At 44.5% G+C, this 22,145-nt stretch overlaps 1 protein-coding gene across 1 annotated transcript in view; it reads left to right on the top strand.

The window, feature by feature from the left end:
• Window positions 1-1,303: 1,303 nt before the first annotated feature.
• Window positions 1,304-22,145, top strand: part of ESYT1 (extended synaptotagmin 1) — a 72,379-nt gene continuing 51,537 nt past the window's right edge. Inside the window, exon 1 of the mRNA XM_048489628.1 lies at window positions 1,304-1,744. Within this exon, the coding sequence (XP_048345585.1) occupies window positions 1,310-1,744 (435 nt within the window). The 5' untranslated portion in view covers window positions 1,304-1,309. The remainder of the gene's footprint in view (window positions 1,745-22,145) is intronic.

Raw genomic sequence — 22,145 nt, 5'->3', positions numbered from 1 at the left:
TTCGTCTTGGGAGGAGGAGAGATGATTGGTAAATGCTGCTGGGACAATGAAAAGCATAAAGTAATTGAACAGGAATGCAGCCTGACAGGATTTGAGTATTGTTTGCCAATGATGGTTGTGGAACGTTTCAAATAATATTTACCAATGGAATTACAATTTATATCAAACTAGTAGGGCTGCGGGAATCAGGACCCAGTCAAAATGTTGACATCATTGAGTTTCTAGCTATCGCTACCAAGTGTATAGAAAGAAAGGCTCACTGATTTGACTCATTTTTGGGTAATTTAGAGGTTGTTTACCAGAACCAATCTATGCTTTGATTCAGATCTTATTGAGAACTGTTAAGTAAACAAAGGCATATCTCAAACTCTAGATTGGACTAGATATTGGACTACCTATGGTGTATGAAGCAGATGGGAAAAGGCCTTTAAAAGAATGACCTACTTCTGTCCAGAGAGTTAAATGTATTAATCTTTTGCAACAAAATAAAACAAGCATGCAAAATAATAAGCTATTCCAGGACAAGCTGTGTGTGTGTGCGAGAGAGAGAGAGCGAGTGAGCTCAAATTTGCAAATACACTGAAGTGAGAATCTGATCAAGTGAGCTGTGGCCCACAAAAACTTATACTGGAAAGACTTTCTTTAGTCTTTAAGGAGCCCCTGGGCTTCTGTTTCATACTGTATAAGCATATCATCTACTGAACACTTTTAAGTGGATGAAAACATTAAATTCATTTTGTGCAAAGTCAAACTGATGTGCGGCCCTAATAAGAGGAAGACTTCTTCCTGCTCCACCAATAAATCCGAAAGCAGATGGCCGTGGTTACCCGCGTCAGTAGTGTGGGAAATGCACTCTTCACATGACCAGTGGCACTTTATTCTTCGTTCTGAAATAACACGTTCCAGGTCAGGCCGAAAAAAATCGACATTAGCTCAAGCCGCAGGGAGGCTGTAAGTACACTGCAGACACCCAGACACTGCCACTCCTCCCTTCCCACCCACCACACTTTTAGTGGACCAGTCGGAGAACGAGGAGGGGCGTGGTTTTCGCACGTGGCCCCGCCCATCCGAATAGCTGCAAAATTAGCCTCATAAAACGGAAGCGAGCAGGCGAGAGGCTTTCATCGTTGCCAGGCATCCTTCTCTCGAAAGCCTAACGGTCCAATAAGAACGGAAGGGGCGTTCTATCTTCTCCTCATCGCCTAGCCTTTGTTCAATCCGAGAGCGGGGAGGCGGGGATTACTCACCACCGTCCAATCAGGTAGCGGGCAGGGGCGTCGCTCCTGCTATGCCTCGCCTTTTTCGTTCCATGACCGTAGCAGCCGCGGGAGCCGTGCAGTCAGCCGCAGTGAGCCTGGCGCTCTTCGCGGCCATGGAGCGAGGCTCGGGGCAGGCGGCGGCGTCTGCAGCAGCGCCGGGCCCGGGCCCGGAGGTCGCCCCCTCCTCCGGCTTCCGCTCGCGCGGCCTGGGGGGCATCGGCTCTGCAGAAACCCTGGCGGCGCTGGGCGCGGTCGGGCGGCGCCTGCTGTGGTTGCTGCCCGTGTACCTGGCGGGCCGGGCGGGGCTCAGCCTGGGCTTTGTGGTGGCCGGGGTGGCCGTCTACATGGGCTGGAAGAGCCGACGGCTGGGCAAGGAGCGGTCGCTGCGGCGGGCTGGGCTGCTACTGAGCGACGAGGAAGGGGCGGTGAGCGGCGCGGCCAGCTCCGCAGAGCTGGGCCTGGGGAAGAGCGATCTGCCCGCGTGGGTAAGAACCGTCCTCCCGCTTTGCCCCCAAACTCTGGCTCCCGTTCCGGGGTGTGTGTGTGACTTCTAACGAAGGCGAGGTGCAGGGATCAGTAGTAGTGGCCCCATGTACGCAGACCTGCTGAAATCTGAGCCCTCCCAAATCAATGCACTTAAGCGAAAGTGTTTTTGCAAACGCCTGTTGGCAGTCACTGAAAGCGCTGGAATGCATCTCGTTGTCAGGACCGACCAACATAACCTAACTCAGTGACGCAAGCTTTTGAATACTCCAGAACTCTTCATCAGGCTGGTTATTCAAAGAGGGAGAGAGAGAGAGATAGGAGTGGCTTCTTGTGTGCATTTCTGCCTCCTCTCCTTTTCTGAATTCAGAAATGTGAGGGCACAGCTTGAGTACACGAGGATAATATGATATGTGTTTTTATGCAGTCATGCAGAGAAGCCTTCACAGGTTTTGTGACCACAGAAATGTCTGTTATATTGCCTGCCTGGATAATAGTTTTAACTAAGGGTGCACCTGCCAGAGGGACATGGGGAAACCCATGTCCCTGGGCACCACCTATCTGGTCACGTGGGTTTTTTTTTTGCAAAATGGCCCCCCACAGACTGAAGCCTTCCACGGGCCCGCTGTGTGCCCCTTAGCCCGGCCTTGCAAGAGGCTGAAAACAAGGCAGCAGGCCAGGGCCACTGCCGATGGAGGTTGAGTGGGGGTGGAGGATAGCAGCAGCTGGCGGGTCCTGGCAAGCCACAGGTCTGCCGGCTGCTGCCACCACCCCCAGCTCAAACCTCCATCAGCGCCAGCTCTGCTGCCTCTGAAGACAAGGCAGCAGGCCTACGCCACCGCGATGAAGTTTGAGCTGGGGGAGGGGCAGGGGGCGGCCATAGTCCGCGGCAAGTGAGTCCCACTATTCTTGTCATTCTGGATTTCCATTCTGACTGGGAAAAGTATGCTGGAGCTTGGCCCAGCAGTGCAAGAATTCTCCAAGCTTTTGCGTTCTTTTCAGCCATCTCCCTTTTGATGTAAGACAGCAAATTGTCTGCTGTCTCTCAGTTTGTGACACAGTGGTGCTACTGACCAACCTTCCAGGCTTGTTGTAATGACTACATCAAGATAATGTACCTGAAGAAATGTGGATACTATGCAAGTGCTATACATGCTTATCATATCTTTATTTATTTAGTAGATACCTGGCTTCTCCATCCAAATAGCAGTCGGTTGGCTTATAAGAATAATAAGTTCTGTGGCCTTAAATCCTGGTGTATGCCTCCACCCTACTATCCCTTTGTCTGTCTTATAGGATAGGAGCTTGGATCTATCAACTGGTAAATTTCTTTGTTTCTGTTTTACATGTAGGAAAAATTTAAATTATTACAGGGAGAAAAGTATGGAAAGACAGTTTGAACTTGCTACAACAGGGGTCTGCAACCCACGGCTCCAGAGCCGCATGCGGCTCTTTCAGCCTTATACTGCGGCTCCACATGGCCTGGAGGTTGGAGGGTAGCGTGGGCATGTCCCTCCAGCCGTTCAGAGCAGCGCTGGAAGGAAAGGTGAGTGGAGGGGCCGAACCGGAGGCGGCTCCATGCATGAGGGCACCGCTTTTCGTGTCCCCTCCACTCACCTCTCCTTCCAGTGCTGCTCTGGAGGGCTGGAGGGACACGCCCACGCTGCCCTCCGACCCCTGGAGGTCGGAGGGTGGCGTGGGCATGTCCCTCCAGAGCAGCCGCCATCCCCCTCTGCCATCCCCCCTCTGCCCCACAGAGCAGGCGGCTGCCTGCTCCATTGGGCAGAGAGGGTTTCCCTGCCCGGCACCACTGCCTCCTGCAGCATGCGAAGCGGTGGCACCGGGTAGGCCACAGCTGCCATTCCCCCGCTGCCCCACAGAGCAGGCGGCTGCCTACTCCGTCAGGCAGAGGGGTTTTTCCTGCCCGGCACCTCCGTCTCCCAGCACTGGAAGGAAAGGTGAGTGGAGGGGCCGATCCGGAGGTGACTCCGTGTGAAGCCGCCTCTCTGGCTCGGTAGACCTTTGGGGCCATGAAAAACAGGTCCAAATGGCTCTTTGGGTGGTAAAGGTTGCTGACCGCTGTTCTAGAAGAACATATAGAAACCTCCCTGAACAGCAATTGCTTAATTTAGTATTTGCATGTGACTACAAGGTGTTAATAATGCCCACTTGGTATTCCCATCTTCCATCTCTATCCAATACTTCCTTTCTTCTCCTTTTTTCATAACCTTACACTGTGCTTCCTGTTTTTATCAAACCCTATACACTCTATTAAAATTGCATTTATTTATTTAAAACATTTATTACCTGCCTTTCTTCCTTACAGTGTTTAAGGCTCCTTATAGGATAAATAAAACATATAAAATACATTAACAAGTTTAAAACCCAGAAACCCCCCCCCCCCCCCCAGCCTTGACTTCCTTCTTCTCTTTGCAGTATCTTCCTCGCATGCCTGAAATTCTTCCCTGGAGACTTTGCCTCCCCCCCCCCCCCCCCCCCAAGTTCTACAAATCTTGGAGTCATCTTCTGCATCTCTTACCCTATTCCTTACTTGATTTTTGGCTGCCCTTTCTGGGATTTGTTCACTTTATACTAGCGAAGTGTTCGACCATGAGATGTGGAAATAAACTCTGAACAGTTGAGTAGAGGGAAGGTGCAAAGCAGCAGATATGTTGCTATTCTATGGTGATCTTCCTATATTCGTTGTTATCAGGTGTGTCTTTAAGTAGGGGAAACCGTGTTCTTTCCATTGCATCCTGTTGGGCTGTCTGGTTTGCCCAGGTTTAGTTATGACAGTACAGAAGCAGACCGTTCTTACTGTTTAGGATCAGAATGCCCCAGGGAAACAGAGGAAGGCACTGCTAAAAACTGATCAATAGTTTGGTCATCTAAAAACTTGGTGTGTGCAAAAAAAAATTGCCCTGAGTTTTCAAAATCCCACTCCTTGTATCTAAAGGGCTGCGGATCTGAGACCTGCCATGAAGCAACGGATATAGAAAGATCCCGAGTCTCTGGTTAGACTCTTGGTGCCTTCATATAAGCAGAGTTTGTAATTTGTCATTTTTTTTCCACAAGATTGTTGCTTCTATCACTTGATTACTTTGATGCATACGGCTGTTGCAGATCAGTTATCTTGTCACTTGCCTGGAGAAATGAGAGAGCCTATAACTGTGCATGTTTTCAAGCCAGACATGTGAACTTGCCCCTCGGTTTAAAGAGGGACACGAACTGCAAGGTTTGGATTACTTAACTAGGTACAAGCAAGTCTTAGTCAACCTGAGGCTGAGCCTGTTATCCCAAATATATTAGATACTTGCTAGATGAAGTGCATACTGGCTCTTTTAATCAAGCTGGTATTGTCTGTTATGCAGTTGCCAAAATGAGCAACCATGTGGACATCTCTGTAGCCCTGCTTTCATGGTGGAGTAGGTTTCCCATCCTGCTATCAGCTGGACTGATAGGAGGTAGGGAAAGCAGAAGTTGGGAGTCAGGGCTTGGATAATCACTGGTAGGTTACAGAAGGGGATTCAAAGTGTGGTTGGTGGTTTCGGTGGCAGTTGCACACTCCCTTCAACATGTGGTACTGGTCTGAAACACCCACACAAAGAGTTCCTAAAACGTGTTATCTTGTCATCTAGCAGAAACCTCATCTCTCAGGTTGTTAGCTTCACCCACTGGTTTCTTGCCTTCTCTGGATTTCTACATTGTAGCTTTTCCAGAGAAAAAACATTTGCTATGATGAGGCTTGCCACATTCCAGTTGTGGTGTATAGTAGCATCATTACATGTTCATGCTCAGTGGTCTGACTTCCCTTCAATGGGAGAGCAAAACAGGATATGGAAGTCATAATGGGGGGGGGGGGTTATAAGTTTTAATCTGTTGGAACCAGCTCTTTTGTTGCTTTAGGCTTTTGCGTCGTTGCTGTTGGGGCTAGTATTTACTGCAATGGAGGAAAGTTCATGAAAAACTCTCTTTCTGTGGAAATCTTGACTAGTCTGTCCTTGGAGTAAAGTTGGATACTTGTGTGGAGCAAAATTCTGACAGAGCTATTGTCACTGCAGCCGCAAAAGGATGGGGAAGATCTCTCTTCTTAACAGCCACGTACTAAGTCTACTTCTGTTGCTCAACACCAGTAAGAGAGATCAGAGGACATGAGGCTGCAAGTTAAAATTGTTTCTTGGTGTGAGAAAGAGCTTGTGATTCACTGCTGCACTTTATTGGTAAAGATGGGAGTTTTGAAATGAATAATTATGGGTATCTGAAATACAGCCGAAACAACCTTGCTAACTTATCAGCAGCCTTGAATGCAGCTTTGCTTGGAAATTTGCCCTCCGAATGTTTGTGGGAGTAGAGGATGTAACTTTTTGCAGGAAGACGATGTTCCATGTGCGTGAAAAGGATTTTTTAAATACCTCTTTGAAATTAGTTCTGTAACTAAGGTTGCCAGCCTTCACATCTCCCAGAATTACAAGTGATCTCCAGATGACAGAGATCAGTTCTTCCGGAGAAAATGGCTGCTTTAAAGGGTGGCATCTATGGCGTTATGCCCCACTGAAGCGCCTGCCCTTCCTAAACCCTGCCACCCCCAGGCTCCACCCCCCGGATTTCCAGGAATCTCCCAAGCTAGAATTGGCAAAACTGTATTATAACTAAGTGGGCTCATGTTTCATGAAGCCCTTTGTTTTAGCCCCCCTCAGCCCAGACTTGTGCACTGAAACAACAATAAAGTCCTGAGAATCTTCAAACAGTTTCATCAGGACAGGCTGATTAAAAGATCATGTAACTCCTCCTCCTTCCGTGCTGTGGTTACCAACCCTGAAGGCAGAGAAACTTCCAAATGGCACTTTGCCAGTCAAAATGGAGATTGTATTCAGCGTGACAGTCAGGCCTGTAATATCATCGCAGCTTTTTAAAAAACAAACAAACTTGTGTTTGAGTGCCTGAGATTACTTGGCTTGTATCAAGTTAAGATGAGAGCCTTAAAAATGTCTTCTTAAAAAACAACAACCTTCTACAAACAAGGGAAGAGCCGGTTTATTACCATTTGCAAGCTTAAAAGGCAGTAAGTCTAGGAATGGCTTTTCCCATCATCCTTTTAAAGGGTGGCTGTTCTGTGGGGCTGGTATGTATGTGTGCCTGCTGTCTGCATGCACACAGCCTGTGAGGATTAAGTGATTCGTTGCATACCATACATGGAGAGTTTTGCATTTGCTCGTCACAGCACTGATGACCACAGTCTCCTAGACTTGCGCTGAAATTCCCAGAATTCAAACCGTTGCGCATGGCCGATGCTGTTTGTATTTCAGGCTGTAATTCTAACATCTGGAAATCAACAAATGGCTCAGGCGATAAATAAATAGTTTTACTCTAGGAGTAAGCTGTTTCCTTCTTGACTTTAGAACCGCAGCGGTGTGCGGTATAATTCTGTCCATGTTTGGAAGCCATGGCTTGCTTCCAGTTAAATGTGCTTATGGCTAAAGAAAGCATTTTTTAAACTAGTGAGGTCTCTGACACTTGAAAGAATTAGCAGGAATAAATGTTGATTGTCTGTAAGGTGCAGCTAACCTCCTGTTGCCTTCAGATGAAAATGTGTTCTGTTTTGCAACTGCCTGTTTTCCTTCTGCAACTTTCCTTCAAATATCTTTTACATGCCCTTGACCACTCTTTCTCCTTCTGCGTGGCTCAGGTACCACTCCTGTACTGTTTCACGCCCCTCCCCTGCCTGCTTCCTGCCTCTGCTACAAACTGCCACAATCACCTGGCTCCTCCTCCCTCCCACCTTGTGCTTCTTCTTCTCCTGCCTCTTAGTTTCAAACTCTGTGACTTCAGTCTTCCCCGATGAAGATCCTAGTGCAATATATGACCCATCCTCTTCAAAACTTTCGTTCTCTGTAAGCCTGTTCTGTAAAGGATGTTCAAAGAGTTTGCCCATTGGGCTGCTGTGTGGTTTCCTCTGAAGATGCCAGCCACAAATGCAGGCGAAACGTCAGGAGAGAATGCTGCTAGAACACAGCCATACAGCCCGGAAACCACACAGCACCCCAGTGATTCCGGCCGTGAAAGCCTTCAACAATACATAGTTTGCCCATTGCTTGGTTGAAGAGCTTTTGAAGCTCCTCTGCAATCTTTTGGGAGGAGCAGGAAGATGACATTTTGAAGTTCTTAAGGCGAAAGGAAGAGAGTCAGCTGAACTTCTAAATATAAGGCCCAGATGTTGGTTATTTTTGCTGCTTTAGCACAAGGCAGGCCAAAGAGCAGTGGATTAAGAACACAGAGTTTTGTGCACGGGCTCTCTGTTTGGGCAGCAGTCCTCTCTGAAGTGATGACCGTATTTTTTTTCCTCTGAAGTACCTTTCCTCTGAGTTTCAGTTAACATTTTACAGGACCATTAGCTGAGCTGGAGTTTGAACTTGCATCTCTCTGGCCCATGGTCAAGGTGCACGGGATTGTTGCTCTGCTGGACTGTAGATTCCAAGAAAGTACACCAGTAGCTCCCAAATGGTGTACCCCAAAAAGACTGGTAGCAGGTCATGTGAAATTTATTCATTGAGCCCAAAGCCCCAGTCTGCAGAGGAGGCATCCCTGTAATGTCTCTGCTCAGCCCGCTCCCTCAACTGCTCACTTCTCATCATCCTTTGTACATTTCTGCATCGAGTGTGAGTGAATGGTGCCGTCATGCAAAGAATTCGGCAGAATGCCTCATCCCCACCCCGTAAGGCTGCTGGTCATATGTCTGGGCGAATCACTATTATTGGTTTCCTTTTCTTGCAATCAGGAGCCAAGCTTTGAACAGTGACTCGTGTAGAAACATAAGGGTGGTCTTCTTTGAGGGCAGTTTATTCTTATTCTTTTAAACTTTATTTACACCCTACCCCAAAAAGTTTAATTTGTTCTCCCCTGCTCTTTTGATGCAGGTTTAGGCTGAGTGCCTATGACAGTGATGACGAACCTTTTCGAGACCGAGTGCCCAAATTGCAACCCAAAACCCACTTATTTAGCACAAAGTGCCAACCCGGCAACTTAACCTGAATACTGAGGTTTTAGTTTAGAAAAAACGTTGACTCCGAGGTGTGCGTTACTCAGGAGTAAGCTTGGTGGTAGTCGGTGGCTTTGCTTTGAAGCAACCATGCAACTCTTCCAACAGGTGAATCATGACCCTAAGAGGGTTTACTCAGAAGCAAGCCCCATTGCCAGCAACCGAGCTTACTCCCAGATAAAGGTTCGCGCTTTAGTTCTTCACATGAAAATCAATGTTACCTACACCGCTTCCCCAAAACTAGGTCTTAGGTTTAATGCTAATAATCGAGCCCAGCGGCCCAGGCCAGACTAGATGTGTGTGTGGGGGGGATGGGGGTGACTCTGTTTGCGCGTGCCCACAGAGAGGGCTCTGAGTGCCACCTCTGGCACCCGTGCCATAGGTTCGCCACCACTGGCCTATGACTTGCTAGTGAGCTTCCATAGCAGAGTGGGGATTAGAACTTGGGGTTTGGAGGGATGAGGGAGTCTCAATTTGTTATCAAAATTTTGGTGAAAAATTAGACTGTTCCAAACACCTTCTGGTCTGAAGAGCTGAATGTCTAAAAGAAAAAAGTTCTAACAGTTTAGCTGAATAACTTTGGTTTTAAATAATAGATTTTAAGAATATGATGTCCCTCCAACTTGATGTCCCTCCAATAGATTTTAAGAATATGATGTCCCCATTAAAGCCTCAACCACAAACGGTACCTAGCCCAAACTGAAAGATCCCAAGTTTGCCAAAGATGCGGGAACGGAAATTGAATAGCTCTGAGGTGCATCACCTGAATCTAAATGGAGCTAAATCATCAAAGTGCCAGCAGAAGTAGAACTCATGTTCCCTTCTCAAGTCCCCTGAATGTTGGTCGGTGTGGATTTAGCACAATCATACAAGATTGAAAGGCATTGTGTGAGAGAGCTGCTCCATGAATATTTAATCTGTTTTATAGAACTGTCAGATTGGAAGGAGAACCTCTAACTTGCCTTATTCCTTCATGTGGTAGTTTTTGACTTGGAGGGGTTTTTTTAATGTGGGGGAATGTTTTAAAAGGATGGAACCTCTACCTGTAGTCTGCTTTAATACAACCCAGTGTGAGTTTTTTTGAAGGTTTTCTTTTGCTTAGAGCAGTGATGGTGAACCTTTTCAAGGCCGAGTGCCCAAATGGCAACCCAAAACCCACTTATTCATCGCAAAGTGCCAACACGGCAATTTATCCTGAATACTGGGGTTTTAGTTTAGAAAAAATGGTTGGTTCCGAGGTGTGCGTTACTCGGGAGTAAGCTTGGTGGTAGTCGGTGGCTCTGCTTTGAAGCACCCATGCAACTCTTCCAACGGGTGAATCACAACCCTAGGAGGGTTTACTCAGAAGCAAGCCCCATTTCTAGCAACTGAGCAGTCCGAGAAATATCCCAGAATCCCCAGGGTACAGGAAACAATGTTTTTGCTTCACTGGTTTCCCTTCACGTGTCTCACCATCATTTACACCTGAGCAGGGGAAACGCTAGCTGAAAAAACATGATCAACACTCCTTTGCCTATCTGTGAAAGTAGTTTCAGGGTAACTACTGAGTGTTAGGCTAAATCGGAGAGTGTATATTAAGCATTTATCTTCCAAAGCTGTAATTCTTACCTGTGGGGTGAAGATATTTCACCACAGAGAGGAGCCAGCGGCTGGAGAAAAGGAAACGAAGAAAGCCAAAGGTGGGTTCCTGCACGAAACAGGGCTCTGGGAAATATAGGAGTTGGAAATGAAACCCCCCCTCCCCCCGGTCTAAGAGCATGATGGGCTGTGAAGATGTTTGCATAACTAAGAACCCAACCCAAAGGGAATGTACACTCAGTGCAAGGGAGACCCCATATAAGAACATAAGAACATAAGAACTAGCCTGCTGGATCAGACCAGAGTCCATCTAGTCCAGCATCCTGCTTCTCGCAGTGGCCCACCAGGTGCCTTTGCGGGCTCACATGCAGGACGTGAAAGCAACGGCCTGCTGCTGCTGCTGCTCCTGAGCACCTGGTCTGCTAAGGCATTTGCAATCTGAGATCAAGGAGGATCAAGATTGGTAGCCATAGATCGACTTCTCCTCCATAAATCTATCCAAGCCCTTTTTAAAGCTATCCAGGTTAGTGGCCATCACCACCTCCTGTGGCAGCATATTCCAAACACCAATCACACGTTGTGTGAAGAAGTGTTTCCTTTTATTAGTCCTAATTCTTCCCCCCAGCATTTTCAATGGATGCCCCCTGGTTCTAGTATTGTGAGAAAGAGAGAAAAAATTTTCTCTGTCAACATTTTCTACCCCATGCATAATTTTATAGACTTCAATCATATCCCCCCTCAGACGTCTCCTCTCCAAACTAAAGAGTCCCAAACGCTGCAGCCTCTCCCCAAGTCAGTGGCGGTGAACCTTTTCGAGACCGAGTGGCCAAACTGCAACCCAAAACCTGCTTATTTATCGCAAAGTGCCAACACGGCAATTTAACCTGAACTTTGAGGTTTTAGTTTAGAAAAAACGGTTGGCTCCGAGGCGCACATTACTCGGGAGTAAGCTTGGTGGTAGTCGGTGGCTTTGCTTTGAAGCAACCGTGCAACTCTTCCAACGGGTGAATCGCGACTCTAGGAGGGTTTACTCAGAAGCAAGCCCCATTTCTAGCAACTGAGCTTACTCCCAGGTAAAGGATCGCGCTTAGTTCTTGTCATGAAAATCAGTGGGGTTTAACAGCGCTTAATAGGGTTACCTACATTGCTTCCCCAAAACTAGGTCTTAGGTTTAATGCTAATAATCGAGCCCAGTGGCCCAGGCCAGCCTAGATGTGTGTGTGTGTGTGTGGGGGGGGGACTCTGTTTGCACGTGCCCACAGAGAGGGCTCTGAGTGCCACCTCTGGCACCCGTGCCATAGGTTCGCCACCACTGGCTTAGAGTCACTGTAATACTGGTAAATCAATGGTAATCATATTTTATTGTTATTATCTTGTTATTTTTGAAACTGTTTCTGTATCTAAATAAATATTGACTGGTAATCTCAGGCTTGGATTAGAAGGCAAATAAAGTGCATTTGATAAGGTTAATTTAGTTTGGATAGGCTGGTACACAATAGTCTGGTGCAGTATCTTTCACCTCTAACTACTGTTAAGAGATTAGGAGCAGAATATGGGATTGAGCTCGTAATGTCTAAAATGACCACATTCTGTGTTCTTTTTCTGATGGCCTTAACCACAGGTGAGCGTTATGTCTGTGCTCAGGTTTGTGGCCAGTGTCACAGGGTCTGTTTTAATGGGGTACCACTGATTGGCGTTAACATTGGGTAAGGTTGATACTAGCATAACTTCGACCATAGTGAAAGGTGAGGGGAATTTGTGCATGAGATGGAAGGGATGGTAGGAGTAAGTGATACCATGGTGGATTCCCAGTCTTTTAAGCTTGGTTAAGGACTGGGGGTTTTATATTTCCAGTGGGCCATAGGCAGGTAGAATGAGAATCTTGCAGTGTACTGATCCATTTTATACACACTTTGCAGGAACTGAAGCTTGTCCAGACCAAAACCATATCTTTGAAGTTTAAGAATAGAATAGAATAGAATCTTTATTGGCCAAGTGTGATTGGACACACAAGGAATTTGTCTCCGGTGCATATGCTCTCAGTGTACATAAAAGAAAAATACATTTGTCAAGAATCATAAGGTACAGCACTTAATCATAAGGTACAGCACTTAATGATTGTCATATAGGTCTAGTAAGCAATCAGGAAACAATCAGTAGTAATGAAAACATAAAATGTAAAATCATAAAATAAAATAAAATAAAATGTCAGCACAGGCTATAGTCATACAGTCATAAGTGGGAGGAGATGGGTAATAGGAATGATGAAAAAGAAAGTAGATGCAGTAATTATATAATGAGAGTATATAATAAATAGTTTAACATTATCGAGGGAATTATTTGTTTAACAGAGTGATGGCATTCGGGAAAAAACTGTTCTTATGTCTAGTTGTGCTTGGTGTACTTGCAGTGCTCTGTATGGCGACGTTCCCAGAGGGTAAAGAGTTGAAACAGTTTATGTCCAGGATGTGAGGGGTCCAGTAAATATTTTTTCACAGCCCTTTTTTTGACCCGTGCAGTACATACAGGTCCTCAATGGAAGGCAAGAGTTAGCCCGAAAGCAATTGTTTTTTTCTGCAGTTCTGAGTTATTCTCTGAAGTCTGTGTGTCGATCTTGTTGGGTTGCAGAACCCAAAACCACACAGTTATAGAGGTGCAGATGACAGACTCAATGATTCCTCTGTAGAACTGTATCAGCAGCTCCTTGGGCAGTTTCTGAGCTTCCTGAGTTGGCATAGAAAGAACATTCTTTGTTGAAGTAGCTTTTTTTGATGACATTTTTGATATTAAGGTGACCATTTTAGGTCATGTGAGATATGATGGAGCCTAGAAATTTAAGGAAGGTCTCTACCTATTGATACTGTGTTGTCTAGTATTGTGAGAGAGGAGGTAGGATGGGAGGGGTTTCTCCTGGAAATCCTACCACCATTTCACACGGTTTTTAAGTGTGTTCAGATTCTAGATGACAGTTCCAGTGGCACCGCTTGAGGCTAGTTGTTCAACCTCCCGTCTGTATGCGGTTTCATCGTTGTCTCGAATGAGACCAATCACTGTTGTATCATCTGCAAATTTCAGTATTTTAACAGATGGATCGTTTGAGATGCAGTCATTGGTATACAGAGAGAAGAGAAGTGGTGAAAGTACACAGCCTTGGGGGGGCCCTGTGCTCATTTTACCGGTGTCTGATGTAATTTTTCCTAGCTTCACCTGCTGTTTCCTATCTGTTAGGAAGCTTGTGATCCACTTACAAATATGCTCAGGTACTGCTAGGCAGGAAATAGTAGAAAATGTAGAAGCCATTTGAGAGCATTCCACCGAGGCAGCCCTCATCGGCGCCATCTTGGTGTCATACTAAGCCATAGTATCTGGCTGTTTTGCAAGTAAATAGTCTGCTTGTACATATTTGTGTTGGTTGTTTGTGGTGTACAGACAGCCTAAAAGAAGGAAAGAGGGCATCTGTCTTCCTGCTTATAAAAAAAACAACTTCTTGGCTGTGATTCCTGTTAGCCATAGATGACAAGTGAATCTTTTCCTGCCTATCTGGCAATGCTAGCCATTTAGGTCCTTTCTGTGTGCATATGGGTGAAGCTAGAATCTCTGCAGTGGAAATCTTTGGTGTAGAAAAAAGGCCCCTCAGCCTGTGCCACGGTCTGTCTTGCAGTTCTAACAGCAGTGGTATTTGGGGAATGTTTCTGTCTGACTCACCACTTGCTTCCTACACTGTTTTATCTTGAACAGGAAATGCTGCCGCTTTTGCTCATCTTGCAGTCACACAGTTAAGATCTGTGGGTGCAACATTTGGGGCAGGCAGTACAAGGGGACTTTCTAAAAGTAACCAGTCTGGCATCTCCCTGCTGCTTCTCAAACACCTTTCAGCTAATTGTTTTATCTTGTGACTGACTCCTTAAAAAAAATTAAGCTACCCCAGCTGATGCAAAGATGCCCATGGTTTCTACTAAGCAGACCTAGTACATACATACATAGGAAAATAATGTACCTGCATCTCCAGGTTCAGAGGAGGATCTTCGAACTATCTCGGTTATGATAATGTACTATGTTCTACGTTTGCATACTGACATTTCCCTGCCACTTTTAAATGAAAGTTTCTGACTGAAATGAGCTTCTGTTAATTCATAAGAAAATCCCCACTGGATCATTTTAGTGATCCATCTAGTCCCAGCACCCCTTTTTACACTGTGACCAACCAATAGCCCAGTACAGTAACAAACAGGAACTGGACCCAAAGACTTTCCCCTGCTGTTTCCTCCTAGCATTGCTATTCAGAATTATGCTTCCTCTGAACGGGTAGGTTCCCTTTAGTTACATGGCTAGTAACCCCTGATAGACTTGTCCACAAATCTAATTCCCCCTGGTTAAAGCCATCTATACGTGTGACTTTCACTACATCTACTTTGGGTTTTTATTTTTGCCTGGCTATAACTGGGTCATGGAGATGTTTAGAAGTTTATTTATTTAATTTATGTACCCTGGAATTTAAAAATATACCAACGATTGAATGGTTTGCAAATTGTAAAATGCTCTAATAGTAACCAATTCTAACAACTTAAAAATAACAGTAGAAGATCTAACAATAAATCGTGTAAAATATCACTATAAATTCATTCATTTTCCTATGAAAGGAAATATTTTGCATGGCTTTCTGAATGGTTGCTGGCCGGAGCTGAAACCAGTGCTTGAGTAACATTTTTGCCCAATGTTGTGGATCCACAATATGTGTCTGTGACCCTTGTTGCTCTCAGAGGTTCTTGGATAGAGTCCAAAAATTAGTACAAACTGTGGACTTGCACTATTATAGGGTCCTTGAAATAAAAGGCTGGAGATCTTCTGTGGCATGTATTTTGCAGGCATCTTGCTTGTGCTAGAAATGGCATGCTTGCATAGGAAGTGTGGGCTTATATAGACTGATAGTCTGACACGTGAACTATATTCAAACATCCTGTTAAATCATATTTGGTTCAACTGTAGTGGTGAAAGAACTGTAGTAAGTCAATCAAACGAAAATAATGCATCCCTGTTTATGTTTAAACCTGGGGTGTCTGCTTTTAACTTCTTAGCAAGGGAGTACATCTGCTGTCCATGTGGTCTGATGACGGCAAGATTAATTGTGAATCCATATGTGTAGAAAGCCACGTTTACTACAAATTGTGGTTGTCCTGGGAAATCGCAGTTTAGTACCATCATAGTCTGACTCCAGCCTTGTCCAAATTTGTGTAACAAAAAGGGACTTTGGGTTAACCTGCAGTGGTGTGGAATGAAATCAAACAGTCCTCAAAGGCTGGTGGCAGTTTGCATTGAAGAAGGAAGTGCTTAACCCTTCCCCTGCCAGTAATTTTTCCAGCTGCCTCTGCTTCACCCTCTATTCTAGATCCGTGTTTACCTCAAGTGTAAAAGAAGTAGGTGGAGAGAAGCAGATGGACAAAGTTTGTAAGAAAAATCAGCTGGCACAGAAAGGTTAAGGACTCCCCTCCCTTCTGCCCTTTCTTTCTCCCAAGAGTATTTTGCAAGGGAAAGGGGGTTCTCAGGAATTCATTACACATGTGATTCTTGTATCTGTTTTTGGTGTGTTAATGGAGCGCCTTCTTCTCTTCAATCTAGGCTTCTTCTCAGAGTGGACTGATTTTGTAATAAAGCTGATTTAAATCGCCAGGAATGATTTTAATTTTTTGCTCTCAAAGTTTCTGATGTTATCATGTCTGTTACTGACGCTGTTTGTTTACTTTGGTCGTAGACTAGTATAAAAACATTCAATTAGAAAGTTTCAGGAAATTAATCAAAATATAAGTTTTTAAACAATTTCCATCAATAACACATATAATATAACTAAAAAATTAAAATGAGATTTTAAACTGCATCTTTACCATATTTAGCATTAAACCCTCTGCATGCTTCCTATCCAAAGACTTGGCCACCTGCCTTGAAGTCATAGGATTTTCACCAGCAAGTAATTTTTCAAGACTTACTTTATCAGAACGACCTTGGAAATTAGCCAACAATGGATAAATAATTTTCAGTCATAGCTCATTGTAATATAAATCATACATTTCACAAGCATTCATGTTTACAGATTACTTGTTTTGCAGTAAAAACTTCAGTCTAATCCAAGATCATCTTTGGTCATGCTGCTAACATGATTTTAAATTGATTCAGCTTAGAGAAAAGACAAGTCTTTGTGAAATTAAAGGACATCTGTTTGGCAGTCTCTGTACATACAGATTTCAGGGAAGTTAAATTGAAGTACTTTTGTGGAGGATTATGCTGCTGTTGGCTTAAATAGAAAATGAAGTTTGAACTCAGCATATTTGATAACGGATCACGGATTCCATTTTGAGGAATTCTTCCAGTCAAGATGAAATTGTTGTGCTTCAAACTCACTGAATGGCGTGCCTGTTGACCTCTTCCCAGTCACCAAATTCAGGTTTACCAAAATCAGTTTATTGTCTCAGAGTAAATGAACAGGTACATTCTAGAGAGTTTTGCTGAATCTAAAATTCCCACACTAAGCAGTAGCCTATATTCCCCTCTACGCATACCCTCCCCCTAATGGTTTCCCCCAAAGCGAAAGAGTTCAGAGGTCGTGCAGCTCCTCCAAGCTTGGAACCCAATCAGGGACAGGTGCTGTCTGGCTAGGGAGGAAAACTATTACTACAAGCTTCTAAACAAGCCAAGCTCTAATACAAGCAGAGGTTCTTTGGCGCCACTTTCTCCCAGACTCCCCTGGGTGAGGATGGCAAGACCATAGGGATGGGGCCCTGACACTGAAATTTTACATCAGTCGGACTTGAGTTAACTATGACTGACTTGTTTCACTGTTTGTGGGGTACATTTATGCATAACTAACTTTCCTTAGGTTCCACCCATAAGGGAGTATTTTAGCATGTTTGCATTCAGATTTCATTTAAAACCAGACCTTTTCTTTTTAAAAAATACATTATAGAATTGGATTTTTGATGAACAAACTGTTTTAAAATTTTAAAAATCATGCATGTGCCCACATTATGCTTTTGTTTAGGGACCCCAAACCAGTCTTGTCCCCAGGATGTAACCCTACTTGATTTTTTAAAAAATTGGTAACCCTAATCTTCAGTGTTTGCTCCCAAGCACATAGTGGTCAAGGCATTTGACTTTTTTGTGTTGAGGAACTTTGTTGTAACAAAGGTCTTAAAACCTTTTTGAGAGTTGCTTTATGTGAGCATGCAATCCATTCACTGAGTTCATCCCCTATTCCATGTGTGCATTTGTGCCATCAAGTTGCAATCGACTTATGGTGATCCCAACAAAGGACCCAAACGCAAGTGAGAAGCAGAGGGGGTTTGCCATTACCTTACTTGGTGGTGTCCCATCCAAGTACCAACCCTGCTTAGCTTCCAGTATCTGATGAGATCAAGCTATATGTTCCTTTCCACCCATGCAATAGCTGGTGCATCATATTAGGTCATAGTTAAAATGACTGGGAATCTTCACAACATGATCAGAGGGACTCAAAGGGGATTACATCCTTAAAACCAGCTAAGATTTTATTTTGCAAATATAATACAAATACACAGAATGTAAGCTATTACCCCATTTACTGGTAACTATCAACTCCAATTGCAAAAGCATGTCAAAAAAGCTCTACCTTCCTGTATCTGAAACCCATATCTGTGCCACACAACCATAATGTAAAAGACCCCAAATGCATGAATTGTTCCTTGTGTGACACCTGTTCAAGGAATCAAGTGTCCACAGTTGTGGCAGGAGCTGAGGTCTGAAGTTTGATTTCCTTAATCTCAGCCAAGAGCCTTATCCGGGAAGATCCATCTGTGTATGTTCAACCCGATATTCATTTAGGAAGGCAAACATGTTGACAATTTATTCAGTCCCCAAACAAGCCTAGCAGGTTTGGAAGTAGACCTAGGCAGAGTTTGCTTTTCTGCCAGCTTACCTACTTAAGGTTTGTTGAATGGTCTTGGAGCAGAACTTTAAGTTGTGGCATTGCAGGTGGGAACAGAGTACATATCCAAATTTGGTCTTCATTTTTCCAAACATTATATTGGAATTTGGTTGAGCAATCTGACATGAACTAATGTTCTCAGATGTGGGAGACGAGTTCATTTGTATGACAGAAAGTAAAAGATTGTTCTATGGTACAGGGAGACACCTGCATTCAAGTGTATTCCTAGGGCTTTACTAATGAAACTGTGCCTCATTATTTTTCAAGCCATGTTCTAGGGAGCCCAGGGGATTCTGGGAGCGTGGCAACGTAAAGATTAGGAACAGCAGACATGTTTCCCTGACAGGCAGCTTCTCCACAATTTCCAGTTTTCCCTTGAATGTTTAGCCATGAAGTGTTATATGTCTGGGTTTCATCACTGGCAATAGTGAGGTTGAAAAGTCTGGCAGTGACTTAACCATATGCTTCCCCTCTTGCCACCTAATATATGTGGTAGGATGGTTCAACCTAGCCAGTTTTATGCCATGCTATTATTCTGTATGTAGTTTTATTTTCCCATGGGATGGAGTACAAACCGGCAACCTCTGCCCCAGCCTGTAGTGTAGTAGTCCAGGAAAACCTTTACCTTTCGTTCTCCTTCCTGTGTTAAATAGGTTTAGGTCTTGGTAGTGCTGTGCCAGTTAATGTGTAGATCTTGGATCACCATCTCTACTTCTGTTTATTTCAAAATTTCTACCCTCTCTTTTATGAATTCCAGGCAACTTGACATTCAACATAATTAAAATCAGATACAGTTGGAATTAACCAGTGTGTTCCTCTTGTCTGTGTTCCTGTGGAGTGTTTATAACAGTGCAGTATACACATACAGGAAGCGGAGGTGAATTGGGTGAAAGCAAGCTTGTAATTGTGTCTTGGCTATTCATTCTAGGAAATCCAAGAATTGCCTCCAGGCAACATGGCAAGGAAGCTTTGCAAAGAATTCATTTCCCTTTTTCCATTATAGGACAGTTGACTAACATTGTAGGTAAGTGAGCAAGCGGGTGGTCAACATTTGTATGGGATATACCTGTGCTCATTTCCTCATGAGGAGGTGTTTTACCTCACTGCTGCAGACGCCAGCCTGCAATGCCTACCTTCAAGCTGATTTACTCCAAAGCAAAAGCCCCACAGTGGCTATTTCAAACTTGCAGAGGACAATCACACTCAGACTTGTATTCATTTCTAAAATGAAAGAAAAATGACAAGTAATATCCATACACTTTTCCTACTAGATGAAGCATGCAAAAAAAAAAGTCTAATGAGAATGTATCTTATCTAAAAAGGTATCTTTCTGTTACCACTGTGCACTGAGTAGAATGCTGAGCTAGGATCTGGAAGATCCTTTGTAATTGAAGGTTGCTGGATAACTTTCTTTTTCTTTCTTTTCTTCTTTTTTTTTTGCTGTGAAATGACAATTGACATGGCAACCCTATATAGTTTTTAAGGCAAGAGACATTCATAGGTGGTTGGCCATTGCCTTCCTCCACATCATGACTCTAGTATTCCTTGAAGGTCTCCCATCCAAATACTAGCCAGATCAGGGCTGAGTATATGACTGGTCCAAGGTCACGCAGCAAGTTTTCACGGCGTGAGTGGGGATTTTTTCCCATATCCTAGTCTGATAACTTAACCACTACTCTACCGCAGCTCTCATTCTTAGTCTAGCCCAGTGGTTCTCAACCTTCCTAATGTCGTGACCCTTTAATACAGTTCCTCATGTTGTGGTGACCCCCAACCCTACCATTTATCTATTTTACAGATGGAGAACACTGATGCAGAGAGTCTTAGGCGGCCCCTGTGAAAGGGTCGTTAGACCCCCAAAGTGGTCGCGACCCACAGGTTGAGAACAGCTGGTCCAGCCTGTATTATGGGAATAAAGTGAAGAAAGGATGAATAATGTTTTGGAATGCTTTGTAATGCCATGGGGTGTGTGTGTGTGTGTGTTGGGGGGGGGGGGAATGGAGTACAAATTCCTAAGTAAATAAAAGATTAATATTCCTACATCATTACAGTGGAGGAGAGACAGACACACAATCAGTCTTAAGCTCATGGATACTGTGACAGTGGATTGGAATAAGCAAAGACAATTTACAGAATAATTAATAAACATTAGCTCCAATGAGCACCCAATAACTGCTGGTCACAGAGGCAGCTGTTGAATGGTAGCTCTTCTATGTTTCGTTCAACAGCAGTCTTTTTGCTACATGTCTGCCTTGATGTCTCTTTTCTTGCCTCTCAAGTTCCTGTTCTGCATCTTTTCCATCTGTTCCCAGCCTTGCCCCAAGGTTCTGCTTCCCTCTGGTTACATCTTGTAATATCAGCATTATACCTTGCTTGCCTTTGTGGCGCCTGAGCGTTGCCTAGTTTCCCGTGTCAGGAGCAGATGTTCCCCATTCCTCTGTGTGTGCTTTGGGCCTCAGCCTCTCCATCAAAATTACACATGAAACAGGTGCTCTCCCCACTCTAATTCGTTGCTTGGTGTTCTGCATTAATACCTTTGATTATAGGACACTAGGCATTCTGACTCTTCTTCACAGATTAGGAGGACTTAGAATTTCTGAAGTGCAAAGGAGCATATTGGAGTTTAAAAAATTGGGAGAGGTTGCTAGGAAGGACTGGAAAGTGTGGGATATGAAAACCTGCGAGACCTTGAGATAACATTATCATCTATCTATATATATAAAAAGCTAACCGTGTATTTGTTAGTGATGGTATAACTCAGTAACTGCTGGACCAATTCCTCTGAAAATTCCCAGCCACTATAGTCAGCCAGGCGAGAGTGTTTTTAGATGTTCACATACCTGAAATTTCACACCTGGCCCAGGTAAAACGCCTTTTTCCTGCCGCTCCATGGTGAAGGACATGCAGCTGCCTGTGTGTAACTGTCACCCTTAGACTGTTCGTGCAGCTTTGAATGTTTGCTCAGATGGCCAGATATGAGCAGTGAAAACAGTACATAGGCAATAACTCGAGTGGAAGTGAAACACATATACACACATACACACGAGGGAGAGGGGAGGGAGGGGAAGGGGTGGCATGCAAGGGAAGAGAGGGAGGGAGAGGGAAGGGACGGAGGGGAGGCATGCAAGAGAAGAGAGGGGAGAGAGTGAGGGGTGGCATGCAAGGGAGGGGAGGCAGGGGGCCCAGCATCTTGATATGACCCACCCACCATAGCGGAGGGAAAGGGGAGGGAGGGAGGGGAAGGGGTGGCATGCAAGGGAAGAGAAGTGAGGGAGGGAAGAAAGTGAGGGGCGATATGCAAGGGACGGGAGGGAGGGGCTAGGCACCCTAGATACCCTGAATACTGCGGTTACAGTTAAGAAAACCAAGCATGCATTACTCAGGAGTAAGCTCGGTAAAGCAACCGTGACATGGTCAGTCAAACAATATGGGGCATGCCTTCCAGTGGAGTATTTTTTAAAAGGTGCATTACAAGCATTACGTGCATCTGTTGTACAGTATATCAAGCTTGTCTATTATAATTTTTTACAGGGTTGTTCCCCACCTCTTTCAAATAAAGTTCCCGTTTGGAAGAAAAGGTTATATTTTTTCTATTTCTAAGGAACATTTGTTTTACAGTGCAGCTTGAAGTCTAGTCAGTGGGTAGCTCGAAACATGCACACATCTTAAAATTAATTTGAAATACTTGTGACCAATTGATAATTTATTTATATTTCTTTTTATATTTATACTTTACATTATATCCCGCCAATCTCCCAAAGGACTCAAGGGAGAGAAGGGCACGCCTACCCCCTATCAGCTACAGAGGAAGCAGTGCTGCTGTTGGGCATAGCATATG

Source organism: Sphaerodactylus townsendi, linkage group LG03, assembly GCF_021028975.2.
Source record: "Sphaerodactylus townsendi isolate TG3544 linkage group LG03, MPM_Stown_v2.3, whole genome shotgun sequence".
NCBI classification, from domain to species: Eukaryota; Metazoa; Chordata; class Lepidosauria; order Squamata; family Sphaerodactylidae; genus Sphaerodactylus; species Sphaerodactylus townsendi.
The sequence above is the reverse complement of the archived record's forward strand: the minus strand, read 5'-3'. Positions and strand labels throughout refer to the sequence as shown.